The sequence below is a fragment of the Anticarsia gemmatalis genome, chromosome 1, assembly GCF_050436995.1.
Source record: "Anticarsia gemmatalis isolate Benzon Research Colony breed Stoneville strain chromosome 1, ilAntGemm2 primary, whole genome shotgun sequence".
Classification (NCBI taxonomy): domain Eukaryota; kingdom Metazoa; phylum Arthropoda; class Insecta; order Lepidoptera; family Erebidae; genus Anticarsia; species Anticarsia gemmatalis.
The window spans coordinates 13,773,730-13,788,591 of record NC_134745.1 but is presented as its reverse complement, the minus strand read 5'-3'; the positions used below and the strand labels follow the sequence as shown (position 1 = coordinate 13,788,591).

At 36.1% G+C, this 14,862-nt stretch overlaps 1 protein-coding gene across 1 annotated transcript; it reads left to right on the top strand.

Moving 5' to 3' along the window:
- Nucleotides 1–264: 264 nt before the first annotated feature.
- On the top strand, nucleotides 265–3,476 carry Tmem63 (transmembrane protein 63). The gene has a single exon (XM_076121067.1). The coding sequence runs from the start codon at nucleotides 522–524 to the stop codon at nucleotides 2,745–2,747; it is 2,226 nt and encodes a 741-aa protein (XP_075977182.1). The 5' UTR covers nucleotides 265–521; the 3' UTR covers nucleotides 2,748–3,476.
- Nucleotides 3,477–14,862: the final 11,386 nt, after the last annotated feature.

Below are 14,862 nucleotides of genomic sequence, written 5' to 3'. Positions count from 1 at the left end.
ATGAAAAGAAATAAGCCTGCGGTACGCATTTCGCATCAAATAAGGTAAGAAGTGGTGTTATTTTTATCGATAATGTTTTTCTCAACTCTAATTCCTATCTTGCACTTTGACAGGTGTCAGTTCAATGCTTAAAATTATTACATTTTCCGATATGGATAAATTCTTCTTATAATGTCTCTTTCTAACAAACCGTAAACGAGTATGGGTGACTGAGACAAAATATGACAAAGAAACGTATCATCGAAGATTTTTGTTCCATATTTTTATCTGTATCGCAACAAAACGTATCCGAATCTGTGACTTCAACAGCCGTGTTGCGGAGAAACGTCATACATTTTGTTATCTTTTGATATAATTTATCTGACAACAATAGAATATCCAGATGGTATCTACCTTGGAGTACACAGGTGTACACAAATGAGTTTATTGTGAAAATTAAGTGAAGTTTGTGGATTTGTGGAACTCTCATTATGTGAATACTTTCTCTTTAATCGCCTCAGTGATCTTATTGCGACATCAAAATGACTCGTTTAACAAACAAATTGTATTCTGCCGCGAACGGCTCCGATGATGAGGGATGTATGTTAGTGAACACTACACAAAATGTGATAATAACAGGAGCTTATAATGGTATACCCCAAACTCTGATATTGAACTTGGTGTCGTGGTTATGTCTACTCATATTATTCACTGTGTTGCGGCGGACTGCGTGGAATTATGGGCGAATGGCGCTCGTACAGCGCACCAAGTCTCGGTGGACGAATTTGTTCTACCGAGGAGGCGACGGCGACGCGCTCGTCAACAGGAGACGGAGCGCGGACGAAGCGCTCAACATCGACGAGGGATTCTTCACATGGCTGCCTGCCGTGTTCCGCCTGACACGCGAACAGGTATTGGCCAAGTGCGGCCCTGACGCCGTCCACTACCTCTCCTTCCAAAGACACGCAATAACTCTAATGTTTATTGTGACACTTGTATCTATTGGTATAATATTACCAATCAACTTCCAAGGGACGAATCTAAACGTTGATTCCAGTACGTTCAGTAGAACCACTCTGTCCAATGTCAATGGAAAATCAAATTGGTTGTGGGTCCATACTCTGATCAGTATCTCATTCCTCCCTATATCTGTTTTGATCATGAGAAGGTGTACCGGACGTAAACCAGTCCCAGCGTCCATGACAGGTACAGTTATGATCACTAATATATCAAAGGCTGATAGAAATGAGGCAACCATCAGAGCCTATTTTGCACACAATTTTCCTCACATTCAAATAGTTGACCTGCGCCTGGCATACAACATCAATCAACTGAATGAAGTACTGGAAAAGAGAGAAATGGTGACTGAAGCTCTTATTTACACTGATACTTACTTCAAAAAGACTGGAAAACGTATCACTGTGAGGCCTAATTGGTGTGGACCAGAAATTGATGCCTTGGAGTTCTACATTAATGAAGAGAAAAGGCTGAAAGATGAAGCAAAGAGATGTCGGGCCATGGTTTTGAATGATCCCCTCAGCATTGCATTCCTGACACTACCATCATACCAGCTGGCAGAACACGTAATTAGCAAGTTTAGTTTACATCGTGGTTGGGTTTTAAGTCATGCAACAAACCCTTCTGATATAATTTGGGAAAACTTAAGTGTACAACCTGGTGTTTGGTATGTTAAGGCTATTATTGTCAACTTTTTCTTATTTATTGTTTTATTCTTTTTGACTACTCCAGCGATTGTTGTTAACTTTTTAAGTACATCTATTGCTAAACCAGATTCTTTGGGTAAAGTTAGTAGCGTCATCTTTGAATTTCTACCCACTCTACTCTTGTGGACCATGGCTGCAGTGATGCCTGCCATTGTGTCATTCTCAGATAAATTTCTCTCCCATTGGACTAAGTCTCAACAAAATTACTCTATTATGACTAAAACTGTATCCTTCTTGTTGTTAATGACTCTAATCTTACCATCTCTGGGTCTAGCCAGTGCTGAAGCTTTTGTCACGTGGACAATTCACCACGAAAATGACACCATGCGCTGGGATTGCGTGTTCTTGCCTGACAAGGGCGCATTCTTCGTTAATTACGTAATCACCTCGGGCTTCATTGGTACTGCGCTGGAATTAATTCGCTTCCCTGAACTATTCCTCTATGTTTGGTACTTACTGCAGTCTAAATCTAAAGCGGAAAAGAGTTACGTTAAGAAGGCTATTCTGTACGAGTTTCCGTTCGGAGTGCACTACGCATGGAGCATAGCAATTTTCTCTATTACAATGGTGTACAGTCTCGCGTGTCCGCTGATTGCACCGTTCGGTTTGATCTATATGATGTTCAAACACGTAGGCGATAAACACAATCTGTTTTTCGCGTATGGTCCGTGCGACATGAGCGGCGTCGGCGGTGGGAGGATACATTCGACGGCCGTGAGACTGGTACGAGTATCAGTGCTACTCTTGCTTATCAACATGGCTGCGTGGGCTGGGTTACGAGCAGGTTTCGAATCGAGGACAATAGTCTTGATCATGGCCTCCATAGTCGCGTTTGGAACGTTCCTACTGCTAAGTCCATTCCCGAGCTGTACCCCTCCGGCTCCTCTGCAGGAGGAGTCCAGTGTTAGGTTCCCGGAATACGTGGCGCCGGCTCTGACGAAGCCCATGGATTCCCCTCCTAGTACGACGCCTACGACCCCGGACTACGGGGCTTCGTCACCTGTGACAACCCATTCTTATAGTCCAGATCCTATTAATATATAAATTTTAATCCACATTAGCGAAATTCCTCAATTTTATCAAGTTAATGCCTTTACTCATGTTCGCTCATATCATGCGATTAATGAACAATGGATGGATATCGTTGATTGATAGAAAGTTTTTATATCTTTGTAAATAACCAATGCAATATCTATAATATATATTTTTATATATAACGTTAGTGTTAGCGGTAGTCGACTGAAGTCTTATGTTCGGATAATATTTTTAGTGTAAACACGAAATTTGTTGTATATAAAGTAAGTTAGTCATACACCCTTGAACTGGCACGATATTTCATAATTGCTTTACTAAACCAGTATTTATGAGGCGAAGCAATAATATAATATATCCAAAACTAGTAATAGACACGATATGATAGTAGCACCTAACTGTATTCTAGACTAGAACATTGAATTCGTAATTAACACATAATTTTACATAGATGACGTGGTTTTTATTGAGACACACCTAGATATGAATGTCATGTTATCTTCCTATTTGTAATGTTTTACTTCCAACTCTATACGGTTATGTTAAATGGTAATAGTCCAGAACATAAGATGTCAGAACTCCCTGAATTTTGTGATTGTTTTATGGCTGTCATATTTTTTTATTCCCTAATTCTTAGTAACTTATTAGAAGTTAATCATGCTTTATTTTGTATATAATGTGATGAGATCTTTCGTGTTATATTTAGGCGAATAACATCATAATAAAAAACTGAGTACTGTATTAGCGCTTTTTTTTCATGATGCCTATTTTCAATTCACTTAACTTATAGTTAGTATAAACTGGTAAAATAAACAGTAATGGAATATTTCGTATATGTTTATTTGTTGTTAAATATTATTTGGTGACGTTTTATCTTTACGAATGACTAATGAGGCTAAGTGATATCCAGTAATACGTAATGTAATATTAAAACCGCTTAACGTCATTGAAAACAACTCCATTAAACTGTGTTAGAATAACATTTCAACTGGAAGTCCGTTGTTGCCATATTGTCAGTAAGTTTTATTGACAGAAACAATGGAAACCGCCTAGTGTGTGCTTCATCAATTAGGTGTGAGAATTAACTTCAGCGTTTTCGGCGAACAATTTTGTCGTTGACGTAATCGTGAACGTTTCGCGCGATAAAATGTTTATGCGGAATTTAACGTCCCGAAATAATCATGCTTTGAAGTGAAACTGCACTTTGGATTAAGGAGATTTAGCTAATATACAGAATTAGACTTCCATTGTTGACTTTTTTGAGACATACCCGTGTAGCTAATTCCATGGTCGTTTGAAAGTATCGCCAAGTGTAAGTCAATGCTCCATTTAAAAAAGTTTGTTCAGATTATACCTAGACGTAACTTTTTTTATTTTTTTAGACTATGATAGTAAACTTACATTCAGCCAATGGCCAAGTTTTATATTATTTGAAATTGAAATGCAGTGTATTGTTCGTAAGTTGAATATCGTGTAGAATAATTGAAGTTATTATACAACAGCTGTTGAGTAGGTACCAATATGAGAATGATACTTACTAAGTAGACCGTGACCTGATCCGGACGGATGGGAAAACACGTAACATAATTACGAAACACCAAACGGCTTTATTAAAGACTTATTTTTATGTTTTCTCTTTATATGAAGGAAGTGTAATATTAAAGCGAGTTTTTCTCTATATACGTTATTACTATGTTTTTATGAGACACGTGTTCAATTTGGATTAAGATAAAGAAAAAATAAAAAAAAGGAATAAAAAATAACAGATAGGTATTAATGTACCTATTTACATACATAGATAGGTACCTATTTAAGGATAGGATATTTTGATTAGTACCATACCAAGAATTCTATGATACATGTTTATTTCTACGGATGGGAAACCACTCCAAATTACAATCAACGTAGAAACGTGACAGAAAAACGAAACTCAAGATTTTTGGTTGATTAAGTAATTTGTTTCTGTAGAGGTCACATAAATATTTATGGAAAATGCCCAATAGGTAGGTACCAAAAAGTGCATTTCAATCTCGTTGAAACCGGTCTTGGCTATCAAACCGCATTTAAAAAGTCATTAAGTCAACATTACAGCCCAGAATATCAATAGAACAAATATTAAAAAAAGAACAGAACGACAAAGATTCTACATCAAATCAGACCGTCCCTACTGCCTATTGTGTACGATGTACAGTGTCATACAGTATATCATAGGCTCAAACAAAGCATACAAGTATGTTATATACTCATAGGCGCATATATACACTTCATATGCACGTGTGCTCCCGTATTACACATTACTAATTGGCTGTAGAGTGAAGCCTTGCGACTGACATTAGCGGTTCATTGATAATGGCCGCTTGAGTCATTAACGGCACAGGAACTTGAGTCGATCAGCCGCCCACAATCTAGGACAGCATAGACAAATATGTTTACATATTACAAATGTAAACAGAACGAGAATGTGCTTTGTGACGTCATTATGTCGCAGGAATGAAGAAAACTAGAATGTTATGGTATCTTTTGTCTTTACATGCTATGAATTTTTTTTCTTGGTTTGAAATTACCAACAGGGGAAATGTCGCTTCGAATTTTAGCAAATAGATTCAAAGGAATAATAGGTTGCTAGGTAGGTAGATGCTAAAAACCAAGGATTGTCACAAATTAAATCAAGGGATTTAATCAAATTCCACTTTGTTTCGTGTTACGGCGACACATTATTTCCATTATCTCACTATTGACGCTATTTCCGGTATGATAATAAGAAAAAATCCGTGTTAGCGTTATCTTTGCCAATTGTGGGTTTTCAGTTAGATTATCACTAAAAGTGGTGAACTTTGAACCTTCAATTATTTTTAGTTAAATACGACCTCTAAAGACATTAGTTTCTATTCTTGGACTTAAGAATGTTATTCGAGACGTCACGTGGCACACAAGGGCATAACGTGGACACCGTTTGTTCTGTTCTTGTTTATTTTATGAAAAAAGCTGTTTCAACATGTTTCTGATTCAAATTATAGCTACAATATTCACGTGATGAAATATTTTGGTATCCGAGAATATATAGATTGTTGTTTCCTTGATAGATTTTGCATCGATATACTTACTCCATTATTCACCGAAAAGGACTATGGGCAAAAATGTATGGGCTCCGTCCCCACCTACCAACAAACATGGAACTGATACCAACGGGTTCATAAAGTGCCCCCTATTTAATTAAAATCCTTTGTTTTTGATAAATCAGTGGGAATATATATTTAAAAAAAAAACAATTTGTACTTAATTATTATTTAACGTATATTTTTATTATACATTTGTAAGTTATTTTAACATTATTGTTATATTACAGTACTAACTCATATGTATAATAATGTCCTCCTAGCCGATATACGGCTAAGTACGGCGGTCAGTTTCATTGAAACTGGCCATCTGTGCCGGACTTTGTTTATAGTGTCCAAGTGTGTGCACAATACACAGGTACACTCTCTATTCCATCACTCTCATAGTTTGGTGGGATGGATAACCGACACGACTAGTGAGAGGTCAGGCGCAGGACCGACGGCTTTACGTGCTCTCCGAGGCACGGAGGTCTTCGACCTCAACTTCCTAACTCCGGGCAATCTCTAGGAAATTCTTAACAGAAAATCTCAGAAAAGACTGTTTGGCCCGACCCAGGATTCGAACCCGAGACCTCTCGCACCGCAGTCGCATATACTACCGACCGCGCCACAGAGGCACTCATATGTATATACTTATATCATTTCAATTATATGGTTAATACATGTTATTGATTTCATATTTCAATAATTATTTTTACTCGTCAATTATAATGCTGTCTAACAGATGCGCTGGCAGATTAAAATCTGATCAGATCTAAAATCGTGGGTTGGAGAGCGGGGGGAGGGGGTTATTTTGTACCCAGCTATCTTTATGTGCATGCGGCGTCCGCCGCTGTGCACTAATTAATAAATAAATAAGCATGTATTTTGGAATTAGTCGTCAATAATACGTTAACGAGATATTTGTTTAAACGTAAGATACTATGAGAACCCCATGCATTTGGGCAATGTCGCCATAGTATAAAAATATCATCTTGCCAAGATATATCAATTGAGCTACATTTCATTTTTGTTGATGGGTGGGGACGATTCCGCCCATAGTCCTTTATTAACTAAATAGGTACTTATTTCTTGATTGATCGAAGCCAGCAGATTATTGTGCAGTGTATTTTTATTCTTTACTAGCAAGCAAATTACAATACAATACTACTTGAGTAGATCAATCATATTGACTTCCATATAAGTGCAGTGCCTATGCCTATTCAACGACAATATTATATGAAACAATTTTTTCTTTCTGAAAAGCGTTTAGTTTTGACATTTGCGTGCAAATTGTAATTTGCGAAGTCACGAATAAAGCCTAAGTAAAGAAGTAGATAAATGCTACGGAAATCGGATTTGAAAATGAACTTTCGATGGACACAATTTGTCAGTAGAAATTTAGCCCTAGATTTTGTATTGTTTGCACCCAATATAATCATAGATAAGTATTAGAATTCTGGGCATAAAGTGCCTAAAGACTATCTAAAGATTTTTACTATTTGCTCTAAATACGATCGGTTGATAACGTTAGATATTTAGCTACTGTATTCAAACAAAACAAGTCAAATCTTTATAGATAAATGATAAAACCTGTCAAAGGTTTATTCCTGATACTCCAATGACTTAATTTGCCACAGGTGCATATTATTGCAAGGCGGTAAAAATACGACAGCATAATTTCCAAAGTAAAAATAAAGAGCTATAATCCTTAGTAAACTCGGTATATTATTTTATAAACTTAGCAACTACAGACATTATATTTCAAAGAATAGTTTACGTAATTGAAACCACATTCACCCACAAATGGACGTAGGGTTTCACGACCTTGCGATGTGTCATAACTTGGTTTCCAAATCGCTCTCATTGAATGTAGTGTGTCTTTATTGCACTGAGCCACTGACTGACAGACGTCGGACCTCGACGTTATTAAGTGCAAGTTCCGGTCCGATTATAAGTATCTTGGTGTGCCAGTTATGTTTATTTAATGACATCATTTTCTATTTATAGTTAGGGACAGAGTATTTCCTTTACACAAACCTTCTGGTGTCAGTAAAGTGCTTATCAGGAATACTTATTTATTATTTGAAATAACTGATTTCTTTTACTTTTTCAGTAGTTATTACGGTCGTTATAGTAGATCGTGACTGACTATAGCTTCTATCAAGGAATTTGTACGTAACATTATGCATGAATATTTGATGTGTAAAATACGTGAGTTAAAGTACCTGTCTAAGTTTGTGCTCTATCAATGTTTGTCAATAAATTTTATTTTGATTTCATGTGTTTACTGTACCTTCTCACGCATATGAAGTTACAGCAAACAAATTAAACTTTATCTATGCAATTTGAAATGACATTTACAAACATGTTTCCATCTAATAACATTGTTGAAAATAATTAGATTTATCATGCATCTTGCATGAATAAAATTATCAGCATCATATTTCCATCAAGCATACATTTTAGCTCTGATGGGAGCGGTGTTTGCCCAAAAGTGGAACTGTGGCTATAGATTACGAAAAATTTATGTAATTGTTAAAATAAAATCTTATACCTTTACAAACACCTAAATAATCAAGTAAATACACGGAATTCGCGGATATCTGTTAATTTTTTATCAAAATTAAGTACTTAAAGTTTGCGTCATAAAAATATCCACCATAAGACATTAAAGTAGCAGATATCTACATAATAAACACGATTTTAATAATCAGTCCGCAGGTTTCAATTAGTCATACCACGTGACGTAGAGCGTTGCCTTAAGCGATTGTAATCGCCTTTCCAATCGCAATACTTATTAAGGTACTCACCTCTGTGCTCTATGAGTCATGGACAAAAAGTGGGGGAAAATGTTGACCCGCCATTTGAAATTCGTCACATAGGTCAAAATATTGACCAAGCCCTGCGAAATTTTATTAAATATTATTGAATGTACCTATAGTGTTATATATGTTACTGTAAAAGCCCGAACGGTGGTAAATCCTAAGATTTTCCGGTATAACCTAAGATTTACCAACTCGCAATGGTAAAAGTCCGAACAATGCTTTTATTTCGAACTTTTACCTATATTCACTTGATGATATCGAGATGTCGCCGGAGCCCCGCTTCGCGGGGCTCCTCCTTCTGTGTGGTTAAAAAAAAATAACCACGAAGGCTAAGGTGGGAGCTTCGCTTCGCTCGCTCCCTCCTTAGCCTTCTAACCTAACCTACCCATGTCGCTATGCCCAAAACTCCTTCTTTATAACTATGTCACAGTATATAATTATACCGTGAAATAGTTATAAACATAGTTATGAAGGAGGATTTTTTTATATATCGTAACGTAGTTTTTAAACTCTGGCTTGTTCGGACTTTTACCATTGAGAGTTGGTAAATCTTAGGTTTTACCGGAAAATCTTAGGATTTACCACAGTTCGGGCTTTTACAGTAACATATATATTTCTTATCGAGGCTTTTACTGTTATAAATGAATACGCAATCTAATCTCAGGTGGATACCACTAATGTATTTACGAAATATGAGATAAGAGACTGCGAAAATACTTTTGCCATATTTGAACGATAGTAGTTGGTACCTAGTTAACCTGATTGAAGTACGTACATTAAAGGTTTTACTTTAACGCAACACCCAATAAATAAAATTATCTCGCGCTATCAATGCATTGGGATATCCCAGTGATGACGATGATAAGACGTAAGGTGCAAAAATAAACACGCGCTCTCATTCTTTGTAGTCTACGTAAGAGAGAAAAAAATATTGTTTATGTTTAAAGGGTGATTGACCTGCATCCTTCTTGATACGCAGTAATCTATGGAAGCTTGGATTAAGCACTTTTCTTGTAGTCTTATGAAAAAGTTAGTGTGCGTTCAAGTTAACCGCTCGCGGCCATATTGACCCTTTAGTCACCTTTATTTTCCGCAGTATGATTGTTTTACGCAAGACCTCATGGCTATGGGTGATTGACCTTCGTATTTATACTCTAAAAGGTTACTATCGAATATCGAATTGCCTATAAAGATACTTTTAGAAACGCCTAATCGTATACTGGCAGCTCAGTTAAAATGATTTCACCAGCAAAGCTTTTGGAGAATTCTTAACACGATTATTCATTCACACACCGACTTGGGTACAAACTTCATAGACATTTGATTTTATATTGATTATAAATTATTTATTTTGAAATCTATGTTAAGAATGATGATCGTATCTTCTGACGTTAAGATTCATCACCGATGGAAGAATTTTATTCCGCGTTAGTCGTCCATTAACAAATAAATCACGACGCAATTAGTTATATAGATAAACTTATTCAATCATACAGCAAATGGTGTGTTCTGGTTGGTTTAGAATAGCTATTTAAGGACTACCTACCTTCAGTTGCCACTGATCTTTACCAGCAGTGCTAGCAGGAGGCAGCACTTTAAGCTGACACTATGCTGAAGATATCATAGTAACAGAGTTTTTGTTTGAAAACAATAGTTGGTTTACGTTGATTCATTTGAGGCGCCCATAGCCAGTTGCGCTCACCGGTCGGTTAACGATCTGTGGGTTAAGCAATTGGCGCGGTCACTCCATAGATGGGTGACCGCATAGTGGTATTTCAACTGGGCGTGCTTCGGAGGGCACGTTAAAAGTCGGTCCCGGTTGTTATCTGCTACGATAACAATCGTTAAGCCACATCAAAGGCCTTCGGGCGGCTTTAACAACTTTGACACTAGGTTGACCACTAACCATACGACAAGAAGACAAGAAGAAGATTAGATTCTTATTCTTAAGGTTGGTCTGCACGGCACTAAGTTCCAGTAATGGTCCTAAATTACTCCAATGCATTACGTTTTATTGTTATCAAGGTCTATTACAAACATTTCTATGTTATTGATCAGTACAAACACTCAATAAACTGAGTGTTGATATACTTAATATGCATAGACTAGACTGCACTATTAAGTAGCGCCTATGTATGTCTGTGTGAATGTAAATAGATAACATAACGTCCTAGTTTGAACTATGAATCATTAATTACGATGTCGCAATAAATTAGATAGATACGTCTTCATTAATTTGTGTCTACATTGTTGATTGAAATTGAATTAAAGCTAGAATAAAAGAATTGTTTTTAATTTGTTATATTTATATTTCGTAAGTAAATATTATGATCATTTATCTATGTACAGTAGTCCTTTGACTTTTCCGGGTTTTATTCGTGTTCATCTTGCATTTGCAATATTATAATCCCAAGTTAAGTGGGTATGGCTAATAGCAGTGTAACCATTGCAAAAATGTGTGATCTTTTTGATTTTCGCTGGCATTGATGCAAATAATAATAATAATATGTTTGTTATTAGGTAAAACGATTTGTTACAAATCTTGCACTGGCAGCTTCATAACCATACACCAGGTGTTATTAAAGAAATATTTACATAGGTGAAAATGCAGGTCTGCAGGTCGTACCTACCTATATAATACCAATAAAGATACGTTTGCAGAATGCTTATGTTTCTACTTCTCATTTTTTTTTAAATTTATTTGAATATAACATTGTCAATTCGCTTTTATTATCTTCGAGTTTTTCATTTATTGTCCTAATAAAATAGGAACTAAACTACATTAATATATCAATTGTAATTGAGAACTAGCTACCATTGTTACGAATGTACCGACCAAAGACAACATGCTCTATTAAGTTTTGAGGAAAACTTGATTTATTCGTGTTCCACTTGGAGAATGTAGAGTACAATGTACGAAAAGAAATTGTATCCTTTTCTACAGTTTTCGATGTCAAAGATATGTTATTGCCTAATTATTTAGCTTTAATGCATAGCTTTTATAGTTATTTTATTTGTATGTTACTTAGCTTTTTAATAAATTTATTTTTACAACAGTCTGTTTTATTTTCCTCCTTTTTTTATTTAGGAACGGTAGGTAACTGCATGTGACTGTGCTAAATCCCGGCTTAATTCGAGTGCGCATTATAGGTATCTAAGCGTGGTCTGTACTGAGGTACAATGGACCATGAATGTCCAATGTGTCCATCCGTTGGTCAAGTGCAGGTTGTGGACCTTGTAGATTTAGTAATCTTATAAAAGGTACCTACTCTATTCAAGATTTATCAGATAGTATAGTACTTACTTTTAATGCACCCACCTAAACATTTTTAATCGTAATTTGATGATATCAAAATCTGAGAATCTTAGATACTTTACTTATTTAGATAGGTACCTGCATAGATAAAATCACACCTTTTTATTTATCTTAATATAAATAATTACATCAATAGCTATTACTTTTTATTTTTCCTGTACTTGAACTTGATAAAGGTATAGTATATCATTTACCTACCAACTAACTTTATATTTATTCCTGTATAGGTACGTAAGGAAAATGCTTCATATAAATTTGTAACCATACAAATGAATCGCACGTGATTTCGATCGACCCGTGTTAATTGATGAGGCACTTTAAATGATATGAACAACTGGTATTTTTCTCGAAACCGATTGTAAAACCTTGTATAAGTGGGTACATGTGGTTAGAACTAGTGTAGGCACAAGTCGACCTTGTGTTTAAAGTTCGAATCTATTAATTCGGTCAAAAGCCATTGACTGTCCTAATAACTGCTGTTTCTATACTGTGTGCCCTTGAAATCACATAGGTACCTACTTAAGTAAATATCCTAAGCTATAACTTGATAGTAGGTAAATGGGTATTAGATACAGTTATAAATAAATGAACTATAGTCCAACAAGTTACTAAAGAGTAGTAAAAAGTCATGTACGCAGATTGTCAGCTGTCAGAGGTCAAAACTCAGAATTTAGAACATTAGTGACCTGCAGGGCCATGCAGTTGACGGTGGCCTATCTAATGTAGGTATGACTTTATTTTGGAAAGACACAGCAGTATTCATTACAATCTGGATAAATCCTCGACTCCAAAGCTACATAGTTGTGGACCATACCTATCTCACTGTATGTTACGTAAATACAGTATTGACACCTATTTTCAACTTTTACCTGTTTGACATTTAGTCCCAATTCGTCCTTCAAATAATTAAAAATACAGGATTTTTAAGTAGGCAATAGACTAGGGTTGCCATTTGTAAAATTTGGAAAACCGGACAAGACGCGTGAAAACCCCGGATTTTAGAGTCCGAAAGCCGGACATGACAACAAGGAGAGCAACCGCGACGGGAGGTGTGGGGGAACGATGAATATACTTGGTTCGTCGGTTGATCGTGGTGTGCGAGCATAGTGCATGTTACCCGGTCTACAAATGAAACCTTCCTCGGACGCTCCCCGGATGCCCTCTAAACTAGGACAAATCCGGGGAAACCCGGAGGATGGCAACCCTACACTAGACGAATATTCAAAACAATGTTTTTGATGTTTTCCTGTAAACGTAATAGGTGTTTTATTTTTGACCAGTTGCGGATAAATATAGAACACATAAGTGCATAATATATTATTATCCTCTCGTTTGTGGATCGACCGGCTCCCGGTCGGTGTTGCAAAGGTGTTAGGTTCGATTCCCGCGTAAAACAATAAAGTCTACAATTATTTGTGTGAATTCTAGAAGACTAAGATCAGTCGGGTTTAATTGTCCTTTATTTCTGTACACTCAAAACATAGCGTTTATTGTTTATTCTATAATTTTATAAGCAACTACTAAACTATAAAAACCCTCGTTTAAAAAAACCGTTCGGTATCTTCAAGTTACTGCAGTAAATATTAATGCGTTGAAAAATATACGGGCAGCCTGATCAAAATAATATATGTAAATTAGATACTAATCCACATTGCTATTGATTGCTACACCACAAAGTCCACATCCAAATAAATCGAACTGGTGTTTTAACGACCTTGTTAGGTACCTATGCGTTTCTCTATATAAAGAGTATGACGAGCAAACTAGGTAGGTACCTATCATAATACTAGTTTATTATATATTTTATCAAATGGTATTCAGTATTTATTTAACAATAAATTTTATGTATTTATTTGAATGCATATTATATTATTTGGTAGCAGGAAATCGTTATCACGACACAAGATGTGGAATCATATTACTTCGTAGCCTGAATCATTGCTTACTTGTGCCTGTGTTGATAAAAGTCAACTGCATGCATCATTGATTCAATGTTCTAATTAATTTATACAACGCCATCTAGCGGCCATTTAAGTTATTTAATTCACCTAGCATAACATTTTTTTTAAACGATCATGGAAACGGATATAATAAAATAAAATAATGAATAAAAGGTCTATCTGTGATGTCTTACAGAAAGGAATCGTACCAAGTGACGTTTTCTGGTCTCTGCCTAGCAGGGCAGAAGGCGTGATTTTACGTATGTATGTAAAAGGTAAAAAAACAATAAAGTGCACTTGTGGCGCAGCGCCAGATAGTGCAAGGTTGAGAAAGGTTAAAGAAAACAGAATATGTTTGCTATGTGGTGTACTGTCTCCACCATACAATGGGTCGAAGTGCAACGGATGAGTTTTGAGTATTATGTGATCTTACTAGATTATTTGAGTATCCGTTACACTGTTGTTGTTACTCATATATAGTATATGATTTAAGGCAGAATTGTAAAAAAAATGTGAGTGTAACAAGTACCTACATACCAAGTGTAGGATCACTAGTAGTCTAGAGAAATTTGTGATTTCCTTCAGTGGGATTGTTGGTACGTTTTTATCTAGCTATTCATTAATCTTTTCGTGTATAATGTAACGTAAGGAAGGATCTTTAGGGATTTGATTTTATAGCAGGGTTAGTGGTCAATCAAGTTTTAAAAATGTTCAACCAAAAGTCTTAAAGCCATGTTATGCCATGGCTGTTTCCTTCATCAATAACAATCGGTACCTACTGAAGCACGAAGACGCACAGTTGAAATACCACTGAGAAGTCACCCGTCACAGAATGACTGCGCCAAGGGCTGCTTAACCCACATAGGCCACAAATCTATTGACTGGTGAGCTCAACTGTCTACAAAACTGGTGCGTTTAACTAGTACGAGATGATCTTGTCATGTAATA